The sequence below is a fragment of the Microcaecilia unicolor genome, chromosome 7 (genome assembly GCF_901765095.1).
Source record: "Microcaecilia unicolor chromosome 7, aMicUni1.1, whole genome shotgun sequence".
Classification (NCBI taxonomy): Eukaryota; Metazoa; Chordata; class Amphibia; order Gymnophiona; family Siphonopidae; genus Microcaecilia; species Microcaecilia unicolor.
In genome coordinates, this window is record NC_044037.1 from 206,616,156 (window position 1) to 206,641,995 (window position 25,840).

Here is a 25,840-nt window from a genome sequence, read left to right on the forward strand (position 1 = left end):
TTGTAAAATAAAACCAGACAGAATAGTACAGATCGTCGATCCTGCACAGTCAATGCCAACTGAAAGCCATGTCTTTTTCACAAACACAGATACACCCTAATCCACTATAGAATAAGTAGTAATATTTAAACTTTCTATTTAGACAAAAATTAAACTGAACCCCCAAGATGCCAGACTCTGCAGACAATTCAACACCACAGAAACAGAAAATGACCCCTAGTACTGTGCAAAATATAAAGACAGCAGATGTAAATTTGAAAAAACTAACAAATACCAATCACCACTTTACAAATTAACAAATAGAAATAAAACAAATACAGAAAATAAAATAATACCATTTTATTGGACTAATACATTTGGCTTCCAGAGGCTAAAATCTCCTTCCTCAGATCAATACAGTATAGTACTGTTACAGTATCCTATCATGACCTGAGGAAGGGGGGTTTCTTCTCTGAAAGTTAAGTCGAAATGTATTAAAATTAGTCCAACATGTTCTATTTATAAACATTTATTAACACAGCTACAATACTATATCCTAAAGCAAAAAAATAAAAATATATATTTTATTTACAGTTTGTTGTCTCTGGTTTCTGCTTTCCTCATCTTCTTTTCACTGTCTTCCTTCCATCCAGCATCTGTCATCCAGTGTCTGCCCTCTCTGCTGTCCTCTCCATCCAATGTCTGCCCTCTCTCCCTGCCCCTTCCATCCACATCTGCCCTCTATATCTGCCCCTTCCATGATCCATCCACCATCTGCCCCTGTCTGCCCTCTCTCTCTCTCCCCCATCCATCCACTGTCTGCCCTTTCTCTCTGCCCCTTCAATCCACAATTTGACCTCCCTCTCCCATCCATCCAGGATTTGCCCTCCCTCTCGCTACCCCATCCAGGATCTGCCCCTCTCTCCGCCCCTTTTTCAGTCCCCAGTTCCAGCCCCACTATCCCACCAGTCCCCCATTTCAGCCCCAGCCCTTTTCTCCCACCAGTCCCGAGCTTCAGCCCCCCAGCCATTTCTCCCTATCCCGTTTTCAGCCTCCAGTCCCAGTACTAGCCCCCTTATCCCACCTACCCTCCTTTTCAGCCCCCAGTTCCAGCCCCCTTCATCCACATGCCTTGTATTAGGGCCCCCTTTTCAGAACCATTCTCCCACCTGACCCATGCATGCCCCATTTTCCCACCAGCCCCAGGCATGGCCCCCATTTTCCCATATGGCCCCTTCTCAGACCCCAGTGCCTACCCCCTTCTCCCATCCGAGAACCCCCTCCCCAGTCCCCTTCTCCTATCCAAGAACCCCAGTCCCCTCCCCACCCGTCCCCTTCTCACATCCGAGAACTCCCTCCTCAGTCCCCTTCTCCCATCCAAGAACTCCAGTCCCCTCCCCACCCGTCCCCTTTAACCATCCAAGAACCCCCTCCCCACCCCCTTCTCCCATCCGTGAACCCCCTTCCCCACCTCGGTCCCCTTCTCCCATCCAAGAACCCCAGTCCCCTCCCCACCCGTCCCCTTCTCACATCCGAGAACTCCCTCCTCAGTCCCCTTCTCCCATCCAAGAACCCCAGTCCCCTCCCCACCCGTCCCCTTCAACCATCCAAGAGCCCCCTCCCCAGTCCCCTTCTCCCATCCAAGAACACCAGTCCCCTCCCCACCCGTCCCCTTCTCACATCCGAGAACTCCCTCCTCAGTCCCCTTTTCCCATCCAAGAACCCCAGTCCCCTCCCCACCCGTCCCCTTCAACCATCCAAGAACCCCCTTCTCCCATCCGTGAACCCCCTCCCCACCTCAGCTTTAGAAATGTTAAGTAGTAGTCTCCTTCCCATTTGAGAACCCACTCCCCACCCTTCCCCCACCTGAGAAGCCCCACCCCACACACCCTTCTCCCATCTGAGTCCCCCCCCCAATCTACCTACTAGCTTTGTTCTCCTGCCGCCCACCACCCTCACTGGCTTTAAAAAAAGAATTTGGAAGCGCCAGCGGGACAGGCAGCGCCTCGTGTCTGCCCTCCCTGCTACTAAAAATGTCTTCGACGTCGTCATTGGGCCTTCTCACATTGAGTCCCGCCCACCCTCGCGGTAATTGGAAGTTACCTCAGAGAAGGGCGGGACTCAATGTGAGAAGGCCCAATGACGACGTCGAAGACATTTTAGTAGCAGGGAGGGCAGACACGAGGCGCTGCCTGTCCCTCTGGCGCTTCCAAATTCTTTTTTTAAAGGTAGGACAGGGTGGGAGCAGCGGGTGCAGGGCACTCCCCACCCGCTGACAGCCGGGGCGGACCGCCCCCATCACTCCGCCGTCGCGCGCAATCCAAGGGAGGGAGGGAGGACTGGAACTCGGGCGGTTGGGGCGGGGCAACCTTAGGCGCGCTGCGCAGGGCCCCCCTTAGCGCGGGGCCCTATGCGGTCGCCTCGCCTTAAGACCGGCCCTGCTTATGAAAGTCTAATGAGGGCAAATCTGCTCTCAAAACTTTATAATAAATAGAGCTATGGATGAACCATACAGGTCTTTATCTGCCATCATCTACTATGTTACTATGCTAGCACAGGAGCTCTTAACGCCTACAAAATAGGTGGTGGTAAGGGCTACTACTACTACTACTACTACTATTTAGCATTTCTATAGCGCTACAAGGCATACGCAGCGCTGCACAAACATAGAAGAAAGACAGTCCCTGCTCAAAGAGCTTACAATCTAATAGACAAAAAATAAATAAAGTAAGCAAATCAAATCAATTAATGTGAACGGGAAGGAAGAGAGGAGGGTAGGTGGAGGCAAGTGGTTACGAGTCAAAAGCAATGTTAAAGAGGTGGGCTTTCAGTCTAGATTTAAAGGTGGCCAAGGATGGGGCAAGACGTAGGGGCTCAGGAAGTTTATTCCAGGCGTAGGGTGCAGCGAGACAGAAGGCGCGAAGTCTGGAGTTGGCAGTAGTGGAGAAGGGCAGTAATTTTGAAATTAGCACGTGGCCATTAATGGCACAAACAAGATTGCGGCCATTCTACAGCCATGCTAAAAGTGGCCCAGTGTGTGGAAAACCCAGGCTCTAACAGCACCGTCCCCTTTTTAGTGGAGCTTAGTAAAAGGGTCACTAAGTCTCAAATGCAAATGTTTCTAACTGGTAGACCACAGCAGAACCTCAGAAGAGCCAGAAAAAACTATGGTCCACTGCAGAGGAGAGAGAAGAAAGCTACCTCTACCCACAGGAAAAAAAAATCTCATATTTCATCTACTCCTCATTCCCCAGTGCACTATCCTTCCACCAGCAGAAGCCTTGCTCAAGCAGTACTTATCTGCCACTGCCATCTGCTCCTGGCAGATTTCCTCAGAAGAGAGTCAGCACAGCAGAAGATGTAGCAACCAGTAGGATATGTATTTTTATGATCTGGCAGTTATCTCCTGCTCTTTTTCTATCCAGCTCAAATCAGAACCAGGTTGGGATATGGCACCAGAAGCATTCATTCACCGTAGTCAGGAGTCCCCCCCCCCCCCCCCCCCTCCTTCCTAAACATAATTAGGTGGATCACTACAAAGACCATCTTTTGGGCAAGGAGATGTGGAGGGGTATAATCGAAAGGGCCGCCCAAGTTTTGCTGAGGACGTCCTCGCAAAACGTCCCGATGGAGGGGCAGGGAAACCCGTATTATCAAAACAAGATGGACATCTATCTTTCGTTTCGATAATACGGTCAGGGACACTCAAATCCTGAAATTTAGGTCATCCTTAGAGATGGTCGTCCCTAGACTTGGTCATTTCTGATTTTCGGCGATAATGGAAACCAAGGATGCCCATCTCAGAAACGACCAAATGCAAGCCCTTTGGTCGTGGGGGAGCCAGAATTCGTAGTGCACTGGTCCCCCTGACATGCCAGGACACCAACCGGGCACCCTTGGGGGCACTGCAATGGACTTCACAAATTGCTCCCAGGTACATAGCTCCCTTACCTTGTGTGATGAGCCCCCCAAATCCCCCCCCCCAAAACCCACAACTGTACACCACTACCATAGTCCTTACGGGTGAAGGGGGGCACCTAGATGTGGGTACATTGGGTTTGTGGTGGGTTTTGGAGGGCTCACATTTACCACCACAAGTGTAGCAGGTAGGGGGGGATTGGCCTGGGTTCGCCTGCCTGAAGTGCACTGCACCCACTAAACCTGCTCCAGGGACCTGCATACTGCTGTGATGGACCAGAGTATGACATTTGAGGCTGGCAAAAAATATTTTTAAAGATGTTTTTTGGGGGTTACTGACCAATGAGGGAGTAAGGGGAGGTCGTCCCCGATTCTCTCTGGTGGACATCTGGTCAGTTCAGGCACCTTTTTGTGTTTTGGTCGTAAAAAAAACCAGGACCAAGTAAAGTCGTCCAAATGCTCGTAAGGGACGCCCTTTTTTTTCCATTATGGGTCAAGGACATCTATGTGTTAGGCACGCCCAAGTCCCGCCTTCATTATGCCTCCGACACGCCCCCATGAACATTTGTCATCCCTACGATGGAAAGCAGTTGGGGATGCCCAAAATCAGCTTTCGATTATACCGATTTGGTCGACCCTGTGAGAAGGATGCCCATCTTTCGATTTGTGTCGAAAGATGGGCGTCCTACTCTTTCGAAAATGAGCCTGAGTGTCTGGCTCACTTTGAAACCTCAGACCGTGGGCCCTGGCTGATCATCAAAGTGTCACTTCCCCTCACCCCTTGTAAAACGAACCAGGTCCTTCTACATGGTATGCAAAAGGATTTACCATCTGAGTCACCTGCTTGTCAAATGTCTTCTGGCCAGAGGTAGTTCTTTGGGGACAAGGTAAAGAAATGAGTGACGAGAGTACTTCTGCAGCGATGTAAAGAGGGAAGGTAATTATTTTATTCCAGAGAGGTAAGTCATAGAGGAAGTCCCTCCTTACTTAACTGGCTTAAACAATTTCCTTACTCCCAACATTATCTTTATACCAGGGAAGGGAATGGAAATGAAGTGAGGGAGGGAGGGAAGAAAAGTGATTGTTTACTACAACAAAGCAGACCAATTGCTGGTAATGCCGTAACCTGAAAAGGGTTGAGAACTACTGCTCAAGATTAATTATTTTCCTGTCCCTGGAAGGCTTACAATCTAGGTTTCTACATTAGGCAATGGAGGTGCCATAGTGAGATTTGAACCTAGTTTCCACGATTCACAGCTGGCTTCTCTAACCAATATGCTATGCCTCTTAAAGCATTAGACAAAAAGTAGCTAGCTATTACTTCAATAACTACTTGCCTTACCTAACTGAAGGTACATTTTAGAGCAGATTTGTTACAGACCTTGAATGTATGGTGGAAATCAATATATGGCAAAGAAAGCCTGACCATGTTATGAAAAAAATGATTATATATATATTTATACACACACACACACACACACACACATATATACACACAAACACATAGTAGGATTTTATTTACTGCCATTTTGAAGGAATTCACTCAAGGCGATGTACAGTTAAGAATAAATCCAACATGACCAATAGCAAATTACAGCAGTAAAAATATTCAGAAAACAATACAAAGTATGGCATAGTATACTACTTACAATGTTAACACAATACGTAATAGAACATTTTAATTGACAGTGACGGGTATAAGCAAAGATGGAACATATAGACATGTAAGAGAGTAAGAGGAGTTAGAAAGTAAGGTGAGTAATTTAAAGAAAGTTGTACATATGTACATACACCTTAATATGAAACAAAACTGAAGATATATATCTATATCTATATATAGATATATATCTTCAGTTTTGTTTCATATCAAGGTGTACGTATATACCTCATGTGCAACTTTCTTTAGTCACCTTACTTTACCTCGATATGAAACAAAACTGAAGAAAGTACTTGAAGCCTTTAATGTTTAGCCCACTGATATCTGCAAGGACTCCACTGGCAACTATATGCAAATCAGACACAAAGCAATAGTTGTTTTCGACAGCCAAACCTACTGAGGCCTTCAAAAACAAAAGAATCTTGTATCTTACCTGAAAATTATGCACTGTAAGATCTTCTCCTTTGGCTCTGGCCAGGGCAACTTGCTCTTTTAAAGTTTCTTGTTTTTGTTGAAGTGCCTGTATCGCCTCCTGGTAATCAGAGTAACCATCCTGTTGAACAGAGAATAGACCAAAAATATGACTTTGTCCCTTCATATTGCTAAAGATTTGAATTAGTCTTGAATACACTAGTGCCCTTGTATAAAAAAAAAAAAGAAAAAAAAAAAAGAAAAAGTCAAATCACACACCTTCTAAAGGAACTCCAATACTACATCTGCTAATGAAGTAAAAAGAGCTTGGTAAATTATTGACAATATGTTATTGCATCACTCGCTGTTTTCTCCCATACACCACCACCAACTGTTGATTTTATGGCCATATTTTTTTTTATAAAATCTAAACTACAAAAGGAAAATCCTGTTCTTAAGAAAGGCGTACATTTTGGGAAAACAAATGCATTCTCAACCACCGGCTGGGAGATCACACACCAAGTTTTTGGTATTGACGTAACAAACTACATGAATTAATGGTGTGGGAACCTTAGAGAGCCCGAGATCATCCTAGGAGACAAAAGGCATTTCTGCTCATTTGGGAGCCCTATACACAATCTCATAAAGCACACAGTAATTTCTTGAATTGTTTCAAGCATTAGGTGGTAGACAGTGTCCAGTGCACATTCTTTTCGGGGGGGGGGGGGGGGGGGGGGGGAGTTTGGATAGTCTCAGTGGGATGGTTTGGTTGGGGTCTTCCAGAGTTCATGATCCCAGCCAATGGTTTTCGATAGGTATTACTTTGGTAGTTTGGCCAGGTTCTTTGGAGGGGATTGGGGGGGGGGGGGGGTGCTAGGTGGGTCGTAAGGTGACATACTTATTGAAGAAAGAATGATGACGTATTGTATATTGCTGCTATTTTTGGCATAAGTTTTCTTTTTTGAATCTTGTATTCTCTGCCTTTGTTGTTTGTCTTGTCATCAGTAAAAATTGTTGAAACATTAAAAAATCCTGCGATTTCTCCTTTACAGCTTATATCAATAGCTGAGTCATTGCCAGAGGGTTTTCTACAAGCAAATGGGTGAGGTCACATACCCACCTATTCACATTGCACTGATAAGGTGGCCAACTTCCCATCAAAATCACAATGCTACGTTAAAAGGAAGTAAAATGTAGTTTGACACAATTTTCTTTCATACTACGATAGATAACATTTTTCCAGAGGGTCCCAGCTCCACAAGTTCAAACAGAAGAGGGGTAGCCCAACCAAATACTGAATGGATAGGCCCAGTGATATAACCACTGATTTTCTACTTTGGTCATCACTGTTCCCTTCCAGACGTCGTTTCTAATTGAAAAGTATGCAGACCAACCTGGTTCAACCTATTTTAGACAGGCCCTTTTGTCTCTTGCAGCACTCAAACATCGTCATCACCTAGCAATTACCGTCATGATACGCACAGACACCATTTTATTTAAACAAACAGTTACCATGGTTTTCAAATCAGGAGGATTTGATCCTTTTTAAAAATTTTGTTTTTGGAAAAAGGTTATGGATCTCATAGACTGGTGTAAGAGTCTCCAGAAAAGAGGATAAGCATAGAATATGTCTTGAAGAAAATGCGAGAAAAGGGCTCCACTGATTGCCAGTCACGAAATAGCAGGGCCCGATCAATTTGCACTGAAAAAAAAAAAGCATTAATGACAGTTGGGCAGTAAAGTGATGTTGTTTAGGTGAGATGGCTGGAGTGAGCATAGGCTTATTTCAAATTTATTCAGGATGATATACCCCAAATTTTGTTGAAATTGGTCAAATTTTGACAGAGTTACGCAGAAAACAAGCTTTGTATAGATTTTTTTAAACACTGTGTGTACACACACACACACACACACACACACACACACACACACACACACACACATATATATATATATATATATATACACATATACAGTGGTGGAAATAAGTATTTGATCCCTTGCTGATTTTGTAAGTTTGCCCACTGACAAAGACATGAGCAGCCCATAATTGAAGGGTAGGTTATTGGTAACAGTGAGAGATAGCACATCACAAATTAAATCCGGAAAATCACATTGTGGAAAGTATATGAATTTATTTGCATTCTGCAGAGGGAAATAAGTATTTAATCCCTCTGGCAAACAAGACCTAATACTTGGTGGCAAAACCCTTGTTGGCAAGCACAGCGGTCAGACGTCTTCTGTAGTTGATGATGAGGTTTGCACACATGTCAGGAGGAATTTTGGTCCACTCCTCTTTGCAGATCATCTCTAAATCATTAAGAGTTCTGGGCTGTCGCTTGGCAACTCGCAGCTTCAGCTCCCTCCATAAGTTTTCAATGGGATTAAGGTCTGGTGACTGGCTAGGCCACTCCATGACCCTAATGTGCTTCTTCCTGAGCCACTCCTTTGTTGCCTTGGCTGTATGTTTTGGGTCATTGTCGTGCTGGAAGACCCAGCCACGACCCATTTTTAAGGCCCTGGCGGAGGGAAGGAGGTTGTCACTCAGAATTGTACGGTACATGGCCCCATCCATTCTCCCATTGATGCGGTGAAGTAGTCCTGTGCCCTTAGCAGAGAAACACCCCCAAAACATAACATTTCCACCTCCATGCTTGACAGTGGGGACGGTGTTCTTTGGGTCATAGGCAGCATTTCTCTTCCTCCAAACACGGCGAGTTGAGTTCATGCCAAAGAGCTCAATTTTTGTCTCATCTGACCACAGCACCTTCTCCCAATCACTCTCGGCATCATCCAGGTGTTCACTGGCAAACTTCAGACGGGCCGTCACATGTGCCTTCCGGAGCAGGGGGACCTTGCGGGCACTGCAGGATTGCAATCCGTTATGTCGTAATGTGTTACCAATGGTTTTCGTGGTGACAGTGGTCCCAGCTGCCTTGAGATCATTGACAAGTTCCCCCCTTGTAGTTGTAGGCTGATTTCTAACCTTCCTCATGATCAAGGATACCCCACGAGGTGAGATTTTGCGTGGAGCCCCAGATCTTTGTCGATTGACAGTCATTTTGTACTTCTTCCATTTTCTTACTATGGCACCAACAGTTGTCTCCTTCTCGCCCAGCGTCTTACTGATGGTTTTGTAGCCCATTCCAGCCTTGTGCAGGTGTATGATCTTGTCCCTGACATCCTTAGACAGCTCCTTGCTCTTGGCCATTTTGTAGAGGTTAGAGTCTGACTGATTCACTGAGTCTGTGGACAGGTGTCTTTCATACAGGTGACCATTGCCGACAGCTGTCTGTCATGCAGGTAACGAGTTGATTTGGAGCATCTACCTGGTCTGTAGGGGCCAGATCTCTTACTGGTTGGTGGGGGATCAAATACTTATTTCCCTCTGCAGAATGCAAATAAATTCATATACTTTCCACAATGTGATTTTCCGGATTTAATTTGTGATGTGCTATCTCTCACTGCTACCAATAACCTACCCTTCAATTATGGGCTGCTCATGTCTTTGTCAGTGGGCAAACTTACAAAATCAGCAAGGGATCAAATACTTATTTCCACCACTGTATATATACACACACACACACATACACCTATCTCCATACGTACACAAAATGTATTGATTTGAAGGCGTTCTGAAAATTAGACTGTTTTGAGGGCTGCAAGAGACAAAAGGGCCTATCTAAAATAGGTTGATGCAGATCAGGGGCATCTGGGACAAGAATGGCACCCTGTGCAACCCACCTCCTAGCTCCCCCAGTCCCTCCCACTGCAGACGAGACAATAGATGGGGAGTGATTTTTGCTTTCTCCATCTCTTTTGCGCCCCATGTTGCCGCACCGCCCACAGAATATCCTAATACTGCTAGCAACTAGGCTCTACTAATAACAATACAGCCTATTTTAACAAAGTACACCCATGCCATTGAGGTCCGAGTTACAACTGTCTAAGCAGAAGTAATCAGCACCAGTCCAGTACACACTCAAAGGAGTTCAACGTCAAGTGGTTAGTGTGTAGGACTGCTTTGGGTAAACAAATGCTCTAGAAGCTTGGTGAAACTATGGAACCACTAGGGAGATGCAAAAAGTAAACTGGTTGCTGAAGAAACCAGAAAGATGACGACTTAGGGGGGAAATTATCAACATAATATAACCCATTCTAAAGGTAGGCTACCACAACTTGTGCTAATTTAGCACAGGGACTCACTGCATAAAATGGGACCTTATGCCAAAATAGCACAATTTGTGGTAAAATAATCTATCCTAACAGTAGCCCACGTTGACAACTCCCCCCTTAAGTCTTTTTGGAGCTGTATATTGATGTTGGTGAAGGTGTCTTTTCTGCAGCATGAACTTTTTAGTTGTACTTTCATCCACTCTCACAGCTTGTTCTGAGCCAGTTCTTAAACAAAAACACAACACTTGTGTTTTTGTGGTTTTAAGGATCTCCAACACACTTCAGGTGATCCTTAAAACTTAGGGACAAAATGGAAGGGCACATGGAAACAAAAAAGAGCTGATGGTTAGAAAATATCCCCCGATATTTAACCTAAATTAATTGAACATTTTGGGTACATTACCTTTCCAATTATTTTTCTAGACCAATATAAGACATTCTTAACAGCTACCCCATAAGATATGCTTTCAGTTAATGGACTAAAACCCAGGCTTCTCTGTTCTATAGTACTACAGATCTTCAGCTTGCTCCCAAAGAAGAATAGGGCTGAATATGATGCATCCCATTTTCCCCCAAACTATTAGGTTAAGAAAAAAGATGTACTCTTTCGGAAACAGGTTCCTGGCATTCAGTAGATCTCGGACAGCACCAGGAAAAAAACATGTTAATGTGTTTTCCAGTGAAAATTCTCAATGCCCATTAGGTGCAATATGACATGAAATACAAGACTATCTACCAATAGGTATTAAATAATTCAAGAAACCTTGGTAGTGCTGTCAGTATTGAAATGCTACAGATTGTGCAACAACTAGGTGTTACAACACTTCTTGGGCAGTTGAGTCATGTAGACTTTGACCTTCTTGAGCCTCAGAACACACCTGATGCCTGTTGTGCAAACTAAGTAAAATATGCCTTGCTGCATCCCCAAGGGAAAAAGCAACAGAATCTCAAGGGTTATAATTAAGTATTATCCTTAAACTGCTCACAAGCCTTCTTACTGGTAGTATTTTTTGTACCTATATAAATGTTTCCAAAAATCTGTTCTTATTCAAAAGTGCTGTCGATCTTCTTTTCAGAGCAACTGGTTGCAACAAAACCCTATGATTTATTTATTTGTATCCCACATTTTCCCACCTCTTTGCAGGCTCAATGTGGCTTACAATACATCATGAATAGTGGAATTATCTAAGAAAATAGACATTTCGTATTACAGAAGGATCTTGGGTAACATTATAATGATAAGACATGATAGTAGTATAACAAGTAGATATTATAAGACTTTCCAAGCCAAAGGTGTCCAAAGCAGCGTGCATGACTGCCAAAGACTGTACCACCAACATTAGATACATAAAACAAATCATATCAATAAAAAAAGAAAAAAAATGCAATACCACAGAATCCAGGATGCAGTGAAAAATTAATTGAACATATTACAAACCTGTTGTGCTTGAAGAAGTATTAGATTGATTCGACTGAAACTATCAACAGAAAGATCGCTTTTCTTTTTATTTTAATAACGGCCTTCTCCTTTCCATAGTAAAAGCCTCTACTACAGGAGTTTACACAGCTTTCAAGGATGCTACCATTAAAACAGGTCAAAAGAAGCCCTAGACAATCACTGATGGAAAACGCTACACATTACCAGTGATACATTATCAGTTAAAAAAAAAAAAAAAAGGGCTTACAGCAAGTAACACCAACTAGCTAAATGCCCTGTACAGAGTCCTCTTTAAGCAGCAGAATAATGAACTGTTGTAGCACAGCATGCACATTTATTCCAGTTGACAATGCTTTATTTAACTAAAGCTAATAAAGGAACTGATGTGAAATGCATAGGTTCTTTTGGTAATTAAGTCACTGGAAGTATCATCTTTGAAGGAGGGAGAGTAAAATCAAATACTATCTAATTAAAACCCTCAGACACGTAAGCTGATTGAATGCATTCTGGGGAGAAAATGAGCCTAAGACACTATAGGCCTCTGTATGGACTGGGGGGGGGGGGGGGGGATGCAGAAAGGTATACGTCTGAGCCACTGACTACACGGCTTCTAACATAAGCTTTCTGCAAAACTTTACCATTGAGATGCAGTAATTAATAAGCATGCAAATTACTGCCTAATTAAAAAGCAGCCACTGTCAAAAAAAAAAATTCAGTGAAGTAATCTGTAGCTCATTTTAATAATGACCTCCTTTCTGTCATTGTGTGAGCGGCGATTGGCTCACACTAATAGGTTGGGAAACATCACAAACAAAAAAAAATTGCTGATGCGTGATCCTCCAGTGCACCAAATATCCCTGGTGTCTAGTAGCACCCCCAACTCCACAAAAATAGCCATCATCTCTAGTAGTCCCTCCCCCCACGGCGTTATCTTCAAGAGGCAGTAGTGATGCTCATTTGCTCCTGCCTCCGCATCACCATCTTGGAAAATGGGAGTGTCAATACTGGGATGCACCTTGTGGGGTCAGTCAGCCAAGTAAGGGAATTTTCCCCTTATTTGGTAGACTGGGCAGAGACTACCAAATAAGGGTTGCAGTACATCTCAGGATGCATCATGCAAGGTTAGGTACCTCAATTTTCCAAGATGTTGGTGGGGAGGCAGGAATGAATGGATGTTGCTCCTACCTCTTGAAGGTATGCTAGGGTGTGTGTGTGTTGGGGGGGGGGGGGGGATCACTGCTGATAGACATCAGGGCTATTTTGGGGGGGGTCAGGAAAGGATTGGGGGGGCAGTATTAGCTTTTCTGCCCCAGTGCAAATGTTACACAAGAGTAAGCTAACTCTTTAATGGTTCCTCGGATACAGCATTTACTGGGCTGGCCTCAAAGTCTTCTGCAGCAATTCTCTGCATGGTGATGAATAGTCTCATTAACATCTATTTTAATTTGACGTGTGCCAACATGTACTGCGCAGATTAACTTATTAAACTCTTTTCTATATTGTGTGGCCAGAAGCATGCAAGTAGACCTCGTGGTAATGGCGCACTCCCAAACGTAGTAATTTTCTGCATTTGTCCCTGGATGTTTTCTTACCCTTCTCTCCATAGAGTAATGCCTGGGCAATTTCACTCGAGTGCCTCTCAATGATCACATGGTAGGTTATTACTGACTGCTACCTAGGTCTCCCATCTCCAAGGATCACTACTGCCTTTGGAGCGCTCCCAATCCCACCTGGTCTGTGCAGCAACAATAAGCTAGCTCACACATATGTTTTTGGGCATATTACTATAAAGTCAAAGGAAAAGTTACCATAACAAAGCCAGGTAGCAGAAGAGAGGATCAAGAAGTACACAAGCAAAGGCAACACAAAAAAGCACAAAAAGAGATCTTTAATACAAAGACCCGACACGGGCCATGTTCGGCATACAAACACCTGCATCAGGGGTCAATTGGAGTAAAATTGCTCACATAAACCACAAAATATAAAACATCTTCAGATAAGAAAACAAAGGTCCCATCAAGCAGAAGTTAGAAACGCAACTTGGAGCACCGCATCTGTGTTTGTTAGTGAACACCGTCAAAAAAAGAGAAGCCATCACAAATGATTTGCAAATATGGTCATATGTGCATGCTCTCTGCATGGTGAGCTGATCAGTAAAACTCATACTACGGTAGCTGCATTTTCACTCATTTTCAAGGTTTGTTCTGAACTTAGGGACAGAATAAAAGGGTACATGGAAAAGGAAAGAGCAAACAGCGGGGCAATGTTTTTACCCAATATTTAACCCAAGTTAATTTGGGCTTGGAGCACCAAGTTAAGTTTCGGGCAAGGCCGACGAAGGGGCGGTTTAAGGTGATTGACTCCTTTCAGAAAACATACCACATCTGGATGAGAAGCCATAGAGGACCCCGACACTTGCCCCTTTTAACAGGCGAGGGCTGAGACCTGAACCCCCAGGGAAATATAGGCCAGACTCCCCTGCAGACCTTCCTGCCATAAAGGCCAATAACTGTGGCAAGCAGGCTGAAAAGAGATCCCACACCCGGGAAGACCACTACACCTCAAAGGTGCGCCACATGTGCGCATACACCATAGTTGTAGTCCGTTTCCGTGCCTGCAACAGTCACAATGACTGAATCTGAATAACCCTTCTTCCTCAGTCTAAACCTCTCAAAGGCCAAGCCGTAAGAATAAAGCGGGAGACATCCACCATCCGCACAGGGCCCTGGCAGAGATCGGGAGCCTCAGGCAGCCGCAGCAGAGCGCTCGCCAGAAGATGAATCAAGTCCACGTACCACAGACGCCAAGGCCAATCCGGAGTCACCAGCATATAAGAGGGTTCCTCTTACACCAATCAGAGACAAGATCCTGATCTCCTATGCTGTAGCCTAGAGGTTAGTGCAGTGGACTTTGATCCTGGGGAACTGAGTTCAATTCCTACTGCAGCTCCTTGTGACTCTGAGCAAGTCACTTAACCCTCCATTGCCCCTGGTACAAAATAAGGTAAAATTATGTATAATCATACCTGATAATTTTCTTTCCATTAATCATAGCTGATCAATCCATAGACTGGTGGTGGGTTGTGTCCATCTACCAGCAGGTGGAGATAGAGAGCAAACTTTTGCCTCCCTATATGTGGTCATGTGCTGCCGGAAACTCCTCAGTATGTCGATATCAAAGCTCCATCCGCAGGACTCAGCACTTAGAGAATTACACCCACGAAGGGACACTCTGCCCAGCTCACCACCGCCGAAACGGGGGAGGGGAATTAACCCAGCTCATCCCCACACAAGTGGGGGAGGGGAATCCGTCCAGCTCATCCCCGCGGAGCGGGGGAGGGACACCACACCCGCCGATGCGGGGGGATCTGGCTTATCCTGCAACAGCAACCGCGGGAGGAGCTGACTGACCCTAACACCGCCGAAGCGGGAGGGGTACAAAGCTGCCCTACAGCCGCAAGAAGCGGGAGGGAGTGCCGGCAGAATTTTAAGTCTCAATCCAGCCCCGTATAACGGAGGGGAGAGGAATGCAGCAGCTCACTGTAACACAAACTCGTCTTAACTCTTGAAGAATCCAAGTGAAAAAACTTGAACACGAAGTCTTTCTGAAGTAACTGAAGACTAAACTTGAACCTGAAATGCAACCAGAATAAAAACAGTACAGATATCTGGGAGGGGCTATGGATTGATCAGCTATGATTAATGGAAAGAAAATTATCAGGTATGATTATACATAATTTTACCTTCCATATCATCAAGCTGATCAATCCATAGACTGGTGGGATGTACCGAAGCAGTACTCACCCAGGGCGGGACATAGAAATCCCTGACCTCAACACTGAAGCTCCAAACCGGGCCTCCGCCCGTGCAGCCACAGTCAAACGGTAATGCTTGGAGAATGTATGAGCCGAAGCCCAAGTTGCCGCCTTGCATATCTCTTCCAAGGAGACGGATCCGGCCTCTGCCATCGAGGCCGCCTGAGCTCTCGTGGAGTGAGCCTTCAGCTGGATAGGCGGCACCTTCCCCGCGGCCACATAAGCCGCTGCAATGGCTTCCTTGACCCATCTTGCCACTGTAGGCTTAGCAGCCTGCAGACCCTTACGAGGACCTGCAAACAGGACAAACAGATGATCCGATTTCCGGAAATCATTGGTCACTTCTAAGTATCTGATGATGACTCGTCTCACATCCAGATATTTAAGAGCAGAGTACTCCTCTGGGTAGTCCTCCCTACGAAAGGAAGGGAGACAGAGCTGCTGATTCACATGGAAGCGAGAACCAATCTTGGGCAGGAAGGAAGGCACTGTGCGAATAGTCACTCCTGCCTCAGTGAACTGCAGAAAAGGCTCTCGACATGAGAGCGCCTGGAGCTCGGAAACTCTTCTGGCTGAAGTGATAGCCACCAAAAAGACTGCTTTCAACGTCAGGTCTTTCAGAGATGCCCTCGACAAGGGTTCCAAAGGCGGCTTCTGCAATGCTCTTAGCACCAGGTTGAGATTCCACGCAGGCACCACTGAGTGCAGAGGAGGGCGCAGGTGATTAACTCCCTTGAGAAAGCGCACCACATCTGGCTGCGAAGCCAGGGAAACACCCTTCAGGCGGCCCCTGAAGCAAGCCAGAGCCGCTACCTGGACTTTAAGGGAACTGAGCGACAGGCCTTTCTCCAAACCTTCTTGCAGGAACGCCAACACTGAAGAAATTGGAGCAGTGAAGGGAGAAAGTGAGCCTGCTTCACACCATGCTGCAAAGATACGCCAAACCCTGGCGTAAGCAGTAGAAGTAGAGCGCTTCCTCGCTCTCAGCATAGTGGCGATGACCTTGTCTGAGAAGCCCTTCTTCCTCAGACGCTGCCGCTCAATAGCCAGGCCGTAAGACCAAAGGGAGAGGGATCCTCCATCACCACGGGACCCTGATGTAACAGGCCCTGCTCCACTGACAGCCGCAGAGGATCGTCGACTGAGAGCCTGAACAAGTCCGCATACCAGGGACGTCTGGGCCAATCCGGACCCACCAGGATTACCCTGCCGGGATGCTTTGCCACCCGGTCTAGCACCCTGCCCAACATGGGCCAGGGCGGGAACACATAGAGGAGCTCTTGTGTCGGCCACTGTTGGAGAAGAGCATCTACTCCCAGGGATCGAGGGTCCCGTCCTCTGCTGAAAAAGCGCGGCACTTGGCCATTGGCCGATGACGCCATCAGATCTAGGCTCGGCTGGCCCCAGCGCTTCGTGATGTCCAAGAACGCCTGAGCAGATAGTTGCCACTCTCCGGGCTCCAAGGTATGGCGACTGAGAAAGTCCGCCTTGACATTCATGACTCCGGCAATGTGGGCCGCTGAAAGCTGCTCCAGGTTCGCTTCCGCCCACTGGCAAAGACTCATAGCCTCCTTGGCTAGAGGGGCGCTCTTGGTACCTCCCTGGCGGTTGATATAGGCCACAGCCGTGGCATTGTCCGACAGGACCCGTACAGGCTTCAACACCAGTACCGGGATGAACTCCAATAACACCAACCGAATGGCTCTGAGTTCCAGGAGGTTGATAGACCACTTGCCTCTGCAGGAGACTAGAGCCCCTGCGCTGTCCTTCCCAAGCAGTGGGCTCCCCAGCCCATCAAAGAGGCGTCTGTCGTGACGACAATCCACTCCGGGGTCACCAGAGGCAATCCTGCAGACAACTTGTCTGTCTGCGTCCACCAGCTCAGCGCCTTGCGCACTGCTGGGTCCACGGGAAGGCGCACAGCATAATCCTCCGACATCGGAGTCCAGCGCAGCAGCAGAGATAGCTGCAGTGGTCTCATATGAGCCCTGGCCCAGGGCACTACTTCCATCGTGGCCGTCATAGAGCCCAACAGCTGCACGTAGTCCCAAGCCCGAATAGGAGAGGCTACTAGGAACTAGTCCACCTGAGCCTGAAGCTTGACAATCCGATTGTCTGGCAGGAACACTCTGCCCACTTGGGTGTCGAATCGAACTTCCAGATACACCAGGGACTGAGTCGGGCGCAGCTGGCTCTTCTTCCAGTTGATGATCCATCCCAGGGAGCTCAAAAGAGCAATTACCCGGTCCATAGCTTTGCCGCACTCTGCATAAGAGGGGGCTCGGATCAACCAGTCGTCCAGATAAGGATGGACTTGTACTCCTTCCTTTAGCAGGAAGGCCGCTATGACCCCCATTACTTTGGAAAAGGTCCGCGGAGCAGTAGCCAACCCGAAAGGGAGGGCTCTGAACTGGAAGTGTCGTCTCAGGACTGTAAAACGCAGAAAGCGTTGGAGAGGAGGCCAGATGGGAATATGCAGGTACGCTTCCTTGATGTCCAAGGAAGCCAAGAACTCTCCTGCCTTCACTGCCGCTATAACAGAGCGGAGAGTCTCCATGCGAAAGTGCCTCACTTTCCAGGCCCGATTGACCCCTTTGAGGTCGAGGATAGGCCGGACAGAACCTCCTTTCTTTGGAACCACAAAGTAAATGGAGTAATGTCCCTTGCCAATCTGATTTTTTGGCACCGGAACGACCGCACCCCGGCGGATCAGGTTGTCCAAGGTCTGCTGCACTACCACCGCTTGACCGGAGACTTGCAGGGAGAGAGTACAAACCCGTCTCTTAAGGGTTGGCAGAACTCTAGCTTGTAGCCGTCTCTGATGACTTCCAGCACCCACGCGTCTGAAGCTATAGTGGTCCACTCGCCCAGAAACGAGGACAGCCGTCCTCCAATCTGCACTGGGGCGTGGACCAAGGCCCCGTCATTGGGTACGAGACCCTGGGGGAGGACCGGAGGGAGCACCTCCGGGACGGCGGTCTCTGCGAAAGGAATGCTGCTTGGGGGAGAAATTCCTCTTGAAGGAAGAGGGGGCAGAGGAACCCGACTTGCCCGGGCGGTACCGATGGGCTTCCTGCAACCGTCCTCTGGAGGTATCGGGACGAGTACTAACCCGAGCCCTGACCTCTGGTAATTTCTTGCCCTTAGACGTGCCGAGATCGGTCACGATTTTGTCCAGCTCGACCCCAAAGAGCAGCTTGCCTTTAAAAGGCAATCTAGCCAGGCGGGATTTAGAGGCGTGGTCAGCAGACCAATGTTTCAGCCAAAGCCACCGCCGCGCAGAGACTGTCTGAGCCATGCCTTTAGCTGAGGCTCTCCAGACATCATACAGCAAGTCTGCCAAATAGGCTAAGCCCGATTCCAGGGCCGGCCAATCAGCCCTCAAGGAATGATCCGAGGGGGAAGCCCGCTGCACCATAGTCCGGCACGCCCTGGCCACATAGGAGCCGCAAACTGAGGCCTGCAAACTTAAAGCAGCTGCCTCAAAGGACGACCTTAAGGCCGCCTCCAATCTTCTGTCTTGGGCGTCCTTTAGGGCCGTGCCACCTTCCACCGGCAACGCCGTTTTCTTAGTCACCGCAGTGATTAAAGAATCCACGGTAGGCCACAGATAGGCCTCACGTTCACTCACAGCCAAAGGATAGAGGCGGGACATAGCCCTAGCCACTTTAAGGCTCGTTTCCGGGACATCCCATTGAGCCGCAATTAAGGTGTGCATGGCATCATGCACGTGGAAGGTTCTAGGCGGGCGCTTCGTCCCCAGCATAATGGCAGAGCCAACAGGGGCTGAGGGAGAGACGTCCTCCGGAGAGGAAATCTTCAAAGTGTCCATGGCCTGTAACAACAGGTTGGGCAAATCCTCTGGGCTAAAAAGCCGCGCTGCAGAGGGGTCATCCGCTCCAGCCGAGCGGGGATCTATCTCCTCCAAGGAATCCGCAAAGGATCGTTGGGAGACCTCAGACACGCTGCCCTCATCTACATCGGAGGAGACAAAAGTCCTCCAAGGCCTGGAAATCAACCCGAGGGCGTTTACCTCTGGGAACCTCAACCTCTTTATCAGAAGAGGGAGCAGGGGCAGCGTTTTGCATGAGGAAAGCCTGATGCAGCAGCAAAACAAACTCGGGGGAGAAACCCCCCAGACTGTGCACTTCCGCAGCCTGGGCAACAGCCCTAGACGCACTCTCAACCGGCGCTCGCAATAGCGGGGGAGAGACATGCTGCGCATCCAAAATGGCGTCCGGCGCGAAACTCCGTGAAGGAGCCGCGCGGGAAGAACGGCGCTTAACTTTAGCCGCTTTTGTGCCGTCGCCCAAATTAAGGGCGTTCATGGCATTAATGTCTCCAACCTCAAGGGCGGCCCCGAAGAAGCCGTCCGAGCCGCGTGTCTGGCCAAGATGGCGGAGGCGAGGAGCGGGGGATGGGCGTTTATGGCGGGAAAAAACCGCCACGCCGGAGGAACGACCGGGACATTCATCGGTCACTAAACTATCACCCATCAAGGGCGAGTCAGGTTGTAAAACCCCCGCATCCCCTCTAGAAGCGCTCCAGCGATCCGGGGAGCGACCCTTTGCGCCCTCGCCCTCCGACGCCATTGCCACGAGGAGAAGAATCGGGGAACCCCCTGCCCGCTATAAAAAGGTAAAATTACCTGCTTGCCGCTCCGAGCTGTAACGAACTGGTGTCCCAGTGAGTAGCTGCAATGAACGTTTAAAGAAACGTCGAATTAAACGCCTTTAAAGACGTTTAAAAATATTTTTTTTTTTTTTTTTTTTTAAACGGAGCCAGCGGGAGGGGGGAGAAAAGGAGGGACCTGGCACCACCAGGTTTGCACTTGCTCAAAAGAGCCCTCAACCCCAGGCCTCAACAAAACCTAAGGATTAGGCTTGGAGGCCTAGCCAGAGCTGCTGCTGTGTGTGACCACCACCTGCTGAGATAGAGAACATACTGAGGAGTTTCCGGCAGCACATGACCACATATAGGGAGGCAAAAGTTTGCTCTCTATCTCCACCTGCTGGTAGATGGACACAACCCACCACCAGTCTATGGATTGATCAGCTTGATGATATGGAAGTACCTGAATATATGTAAACTGCTTTGAATGTAGTTGCAAAAACCTCAGAAAGGCGGTATATCAAGTCCCATTTCCCCCTTAAGCTTTGCTACCCCATTTTGGCATCACCACCACCAGTCTTGTTTTTTACACTCCCTCTGCTCCTTTCGTATATTACCATTAAGATAAGGGGAAAAGTGTAAATCTCTATTTTCTTTTTTTTTTTTAATTATTAATATAACCGGCCTCCTTTTGTTGTCCTTTTTCACCCCTTTTACTTGTTTACATTTTAATGTAAACCACGTAGGGGGTCTTTTACTAAGGTGTACTAGTGTTTTTAGCAATGCACAAAGGAATATAATGGGCATCTCAGCATTTAGCATGAACTAAAAATGCTAGCGCACCTTAGTAAAGAACCCCCTTAGATTGGTATGCCACAAATAATGTACTAATAAAGGTGAACTATGAACTAATTATTTAAAGAACATTTCTGTTAAGGATATTTTGTGTTTGGGCTTAAGCACAGGCTTCAATTGGGAATAGACCTATTTTTTGAGGCTGCAAATGAAAGCTCATGGCACCAGGATTCCAGCCCTGGTTCTAATGGAGCTGAAAGGCGGAGGAACTGCTTGGTCATTTTTTTTAATTGAACATGCAAAGTAAATTCCATTCAAAAAATGTTGAAATACCTCCGTTTTAATTCTCTTGGGTGACAGTTCATCTCGTTCCCCACATTTAGATCTAAAAACAAAGCAAACAAGAAAATGAAAAAAAAAATTCACCAACAGATGAATTTCCTAACCAATTATATTGAATGTATCCTTTGTAAACTGTGATACCTCTTTCTGGATCAATGCCAAAAGAATCTAGAAGTGTTGTAGCATATGAAGTTTCTGCATCACTTTGCTTCCTTTACCTGAAAGAGGAAGCAATGTGGACCCTGGAGCTTATCTACATCATCTTTGGTTATATTAATCCATTAAAATGTTACTGAATTGTACAAAAAACTGTTTTTTCCTAGATTCAATCAGGGCTTCTCAAACTCCAAAATTCACTGGCCAACAAAGGAAAAATATTAGTATTCAAATGTGTTGTGTTTCATAACAATGTACACGTCTCTTCCCTTTGAGAAATGTGTGCATTTTGTCCTGTGTTTTGGCAAAATCCTGTAACCATGGACAAAATCACATCATCTGATCACAGTGGTGCCTCCTGAGATTCCTGAAAGTAAGAAAGATTAATGTTTGCTTTTCTGATTAAGACCTCCAGTGTGAGGGTGTGTGTTTTGGTACAACGGTTAAGAAGACACAAAACATCTTCTCCAATGCAGCTCATACAAGAGGACACTAACACTCCTTAGGAGCTTGGACAAGTCACTTCACCCCCCACTGCCCTAGGTACCAACTTAAGACAGTTTCCTTCCCCTACTACTTATTCTATCTGAATGGTAACATAACTTGAGCATGACTTTGGAAAGAGATGTAATTAAATCCAAAATTCCAATTCACCGATATCAGCAAATAAGGATAGAATTCCTTTTCAGTTATTTGGGGTTTCGGATAAAAAAACAAACAAACAAAAAAAAACCTGCATCTGTACATAATATTTCATCTATCTGTAGTTAGTTTTAGAATGAAAAGATGTTGGCAAAAAAACTTTCGAGAAGCCAGTGGGAGGTAAAAAATAATGTCTCTTCTTGGATTTTTCCTTCTACTACTGTCTATTCTTTTTGGTCTTCACCATGTGTATTATATATATACATACACACACATGGCGAAGACCAAAAAGAATAGACAGTAGTAGAAGGAACAATCCAAGAAGAGAAACGAGAGGGAGAAGCAACCACAGGATGGTAAGCAAGATTGTAAATGAGCATGCAACTGAGATGTCTCCACTATACTGTACACTAGGAAACTGCTACTCAAGGTCACTAATTTCATTTCCAGAAATCTCATGACATCACACATCCAACTCAAGCTTTTCCATTCAAGGTTTAGTATGACAGTAGAAGAGTCCTTACATAAAAATAACTTGATAATTCAGTTATCCGTAATCCTCCATTTCCAGTACAGTACTTTTTCATTTATGTAACTAAGCACATGTGTAAAGATGGATAAATTGTGTTCCTTTACACCATAAGTACTGTGAAAAAGATAAAGAATCACTTTAGAAATTGCAACTATACTGCTCCTTTATATAGTTCTTGAAATCCAGCTGGGAATTCAGGAAGGAAGTTGTTAATTTCTATTTATAGATTTAAAAAAGTACAGTCTTACCTGATAATTTTCTTTCCATTAGTTTTTCCCACTATTCCAGAACCTGCGGGATAGCTGTGTCCATCAACCAGCAGGTGGGTGTAGAAAACTGAGCTGAGACATCTCTCTTGGATTCCAATCCAGCTCCCTGGGAGAAACTCAGAATAAACACAATCTTAAACAAGCAACTCACTAGCCTAACACTAACCAGATGAGCAAATATGCATGTACCTCATCTCTGGACAATTTGTAGAGAACATGAGATATGCAGGGAGCATCACGCAGGGCGACAGTCATTATCTATGTCATAACAAAACTCTGTAAGCCACATTAAGCCTGCAAATAGGTGGGAAAATGTGGGATACAAATGCAATAAATAAATAAATCTGACCCATTACTTCACACCAACTAAACAACTCAGAAACCTCGGGTGGGTCCCTGGAATAGTGGGGAAGACCATTGGAAAGAAAATCATCAGGTAAGACCCAATTTCTCCTTCCATTATGTAGCTTCCCACTATTCCAGAATCTGTGGGATGTTCAAAAGCAATCCCTACAGTGGGTAGGATCCTGGCGCAGCATCCCTGAGGGCCAAAGCCTCCAAAACTGACTTCTGAGCAGCCGCAACGTCCGCTATGTAGTACTTGGCAAAGGTATGCACTGTTGACCATGTCGCCTCCTTCTAAACGTCCACAGGAGACAGTAACGTAGTCTTCACCTAGGATGTCACTGTACACCTCGTAGAACGCGCCTGCAAGGCCTGAGGAAACTGCTTCCCTGCAAGCAAATAAGTTGAAATGATAGTCTCCTTCAGCCATCTAGCAATTGTGGGCTTGGAAGCCATGAGGCCCAGCACAGTCTGTCCAATTTCCAAAACTCATTCATGACTTCCAGATATTTAATGAGGACTCTAAGCACATCAAGAAGCTTCAGGGAAGAATACCGAGCCTCTTAGTTCTCTCCATGAAAGGGTGGAAGTTCCACAGATTGGTTGAGATGAAATGCTGATACCACTTTCGGGAGAAAAGAAGGAAACTATGCGCAGACAGACCTCCGCCTCCAAAAAGCGAAGAAAGGGATTCTGACAAAACAGTCTGAAGCTCCAAAACCCTACATGCTGATGCAACAGCGACCAAGAATGATGTCTTTAGCATAAGATATTTCAAGGAGGCTTTTGAAGAGCCTGAAGGACTAAATTAAAGGTTCCACTCCACTCCATGGCATACAAAAGCCGCAAGAATTGAATGATATCCAGGTGAGCTGCAATAGACGTCTTCTGAAGTAGGCCCCTGAAACAGGGCAAAGTTTCAACTGAAGTTTTAGAGAACCCATCATCAATCCTTTCTGAAGACCTGCTAGTAGAAAACTCTAGGATGTGTACGATCTAAGCAGAGAAGGGAGAAAGTCCATGCTCAGAACACCCCCTTGAATGTCCTCCAGACCCTTGCATGGACATAGATATGCCATGGATGTAGTGTGTTGCTGAATCTGAAGCAAGGTAGCAATGACAAATGAGAATAAAATTTACGTTGTAAGACCAAAGGGGTATAGATCCTCCATGAGCACCGAACCTTGCTTCAGTAGGCCATGCACCTATGGAAGATGGAAAGAACCCTTGTCCAGCAGTTAAATCAGGTCCGTGTGCTACAGCCTCTGAGAATTGACACCGGTGCAATGCGATCCTTTTCAACCCACCGTCTACCATGGGCCAAGGAGGGAAAACATACAGTAGATGCGTCTCCAGCCAGGGCTGCAGTAGGGCATCAATCCCTATCGAGCCTGGTTCCTTCCAACGGCTGAATAATTTAGGCACTTTGACATTCCTTTTTGATGCCATTAAGTCTTGAAGCAGAGAACTCAGTCCATTATCAGCTGAAAACCCAGGCTGAATCTAAGGAGTGCCTGCTGAGAAAGTCCACCTCCACATTCAAGGACCCCATGGTGTGAACTGCTGACAAGATTCCTGGCTTGCATGCAATGCAATGTCCCGACGCCAGCCGATGAGTCTCACAGCAGGGACATCATTTAACTGTCTCTGCAGGAGTTGCCATTCTGTCACAAGTGCAACACAATGCGTACCAAGCGGGGAGCCAGGATCCCTCCCCTGCACCAGGTAGAACTTGCAGCCCTCCAACGAATTGAGTCAAATTTTGGTTGGACCTACATTGCCAGCTGCTCCCCCCAAGCTCACTGTATCCGTAAGTCTTACCACAGATGAGAAAGGCTCAGGACTTATACTCTGACCCATGCTCTCCTTAAACCTCTTTCCCCTTTTTTTTTTTTTTAAAGGTTGTTGTGCTGGAAAAGGAGAGTTCCACAGGAATCAGGGAAGAGGTGAAGGGAGGGAAGAAGGAAATCTGCGGGGCACCAGACAGAGATCTGAAGACCTCCACATATGATTCTGCAGACTCAAGCCACTTGCAAAGTTTTTATAGAAAATACTGAGGAGCTGGACTGGATGCCAAGACAGATATGTCTCAGCTCAGTTTTCAATTCTCTATCTCCACCTGCTGGTTGATGGACACAGCTATTCCACAGGTTCTGGAATAGTGGGAAGCTACATAATGGAAAGTAAATTTAAGTTAATTGATTTAAAATAATAATAATAAGACCTTCCTTAAAACTGTTTGGACTTGAGAAACATGAGAACATTTTCCAAATCTGCACACATGGAACTACTTTTAAGTTGTACAGTTTGAAACATAACCAAGACCTGGTTACAAGAACTTCTTTGAGGCAGGATTACCGTTTTTATTGAGTGCTACTGTAAAACACTATTCCTTTTCACATGCTGCCTGTTTTTCATATAATTGGACTCCAAAAACAGAGTTAAGAGGAGAGTGCTGGATATGAAGCTCTCTATCAGAAGATACACTGTAATAGGGCAGTATATAGTGTAAGTCTTGTGAAGCTAGGATCATTACTCTGTATTTTCTTCTTTGGCAAGGTAGGTTTGGCTATTTGTGACCCAGAAGCTTACTTGGTAGCTCTGTATGTGTACTTGTAAGTGACTTCTCGCGAGATCTGGCGTGCCAGCGCGAAGAGCTCATCTCGCCTTGTCAGCAGTGCATTATCCTTCACACACAGCTGGGCAGCTGCCTCATTAACTGTCAGCTGCAAGTTTAAAAAAATAGGAGGAGATT

At 46.2% G+C, this 25,840-nt stretch overlaps 1 protein-coding gene across 3 annotated transcripts in view; it reads right to left on the bottom strand.

Annotated features, from left to right (window-relative positions):
* Window positions 1-25,840, bottom strand: part of NAB1 (NGFI-A binding protein 1) — an 84,349-nt gene that overhangs the window by 42,622 nt on the left and 15,887 nt on the right. For all 3 annotated transcript variants that reach the window (XR_003942784.1, XM_030209162.1, XM_030209161.1), the window contains exons 3-5: window positions 25,678-25,811; window positions 21,133-21,184; window positions 5,988-6,107 (exon numbers count right to left, since the gene is read on the bottom strand). Coding sequence is in view for 2 of the 3 variants with exons in the window: in XM_030209162.1 (XP_030065022.1) it covers window positions 5,988-6,107; window positions 21,133-21,184; window positions 25,678-25,811 (306 nt within the window). In the remaining variant the exon portion in view is untranslated. The remainder of the gene's footprint in view (window positions 1-5,987; window positions 6,108-21,132; window positions 21,185-25,677; window positions 25,812-25,840) is intronic.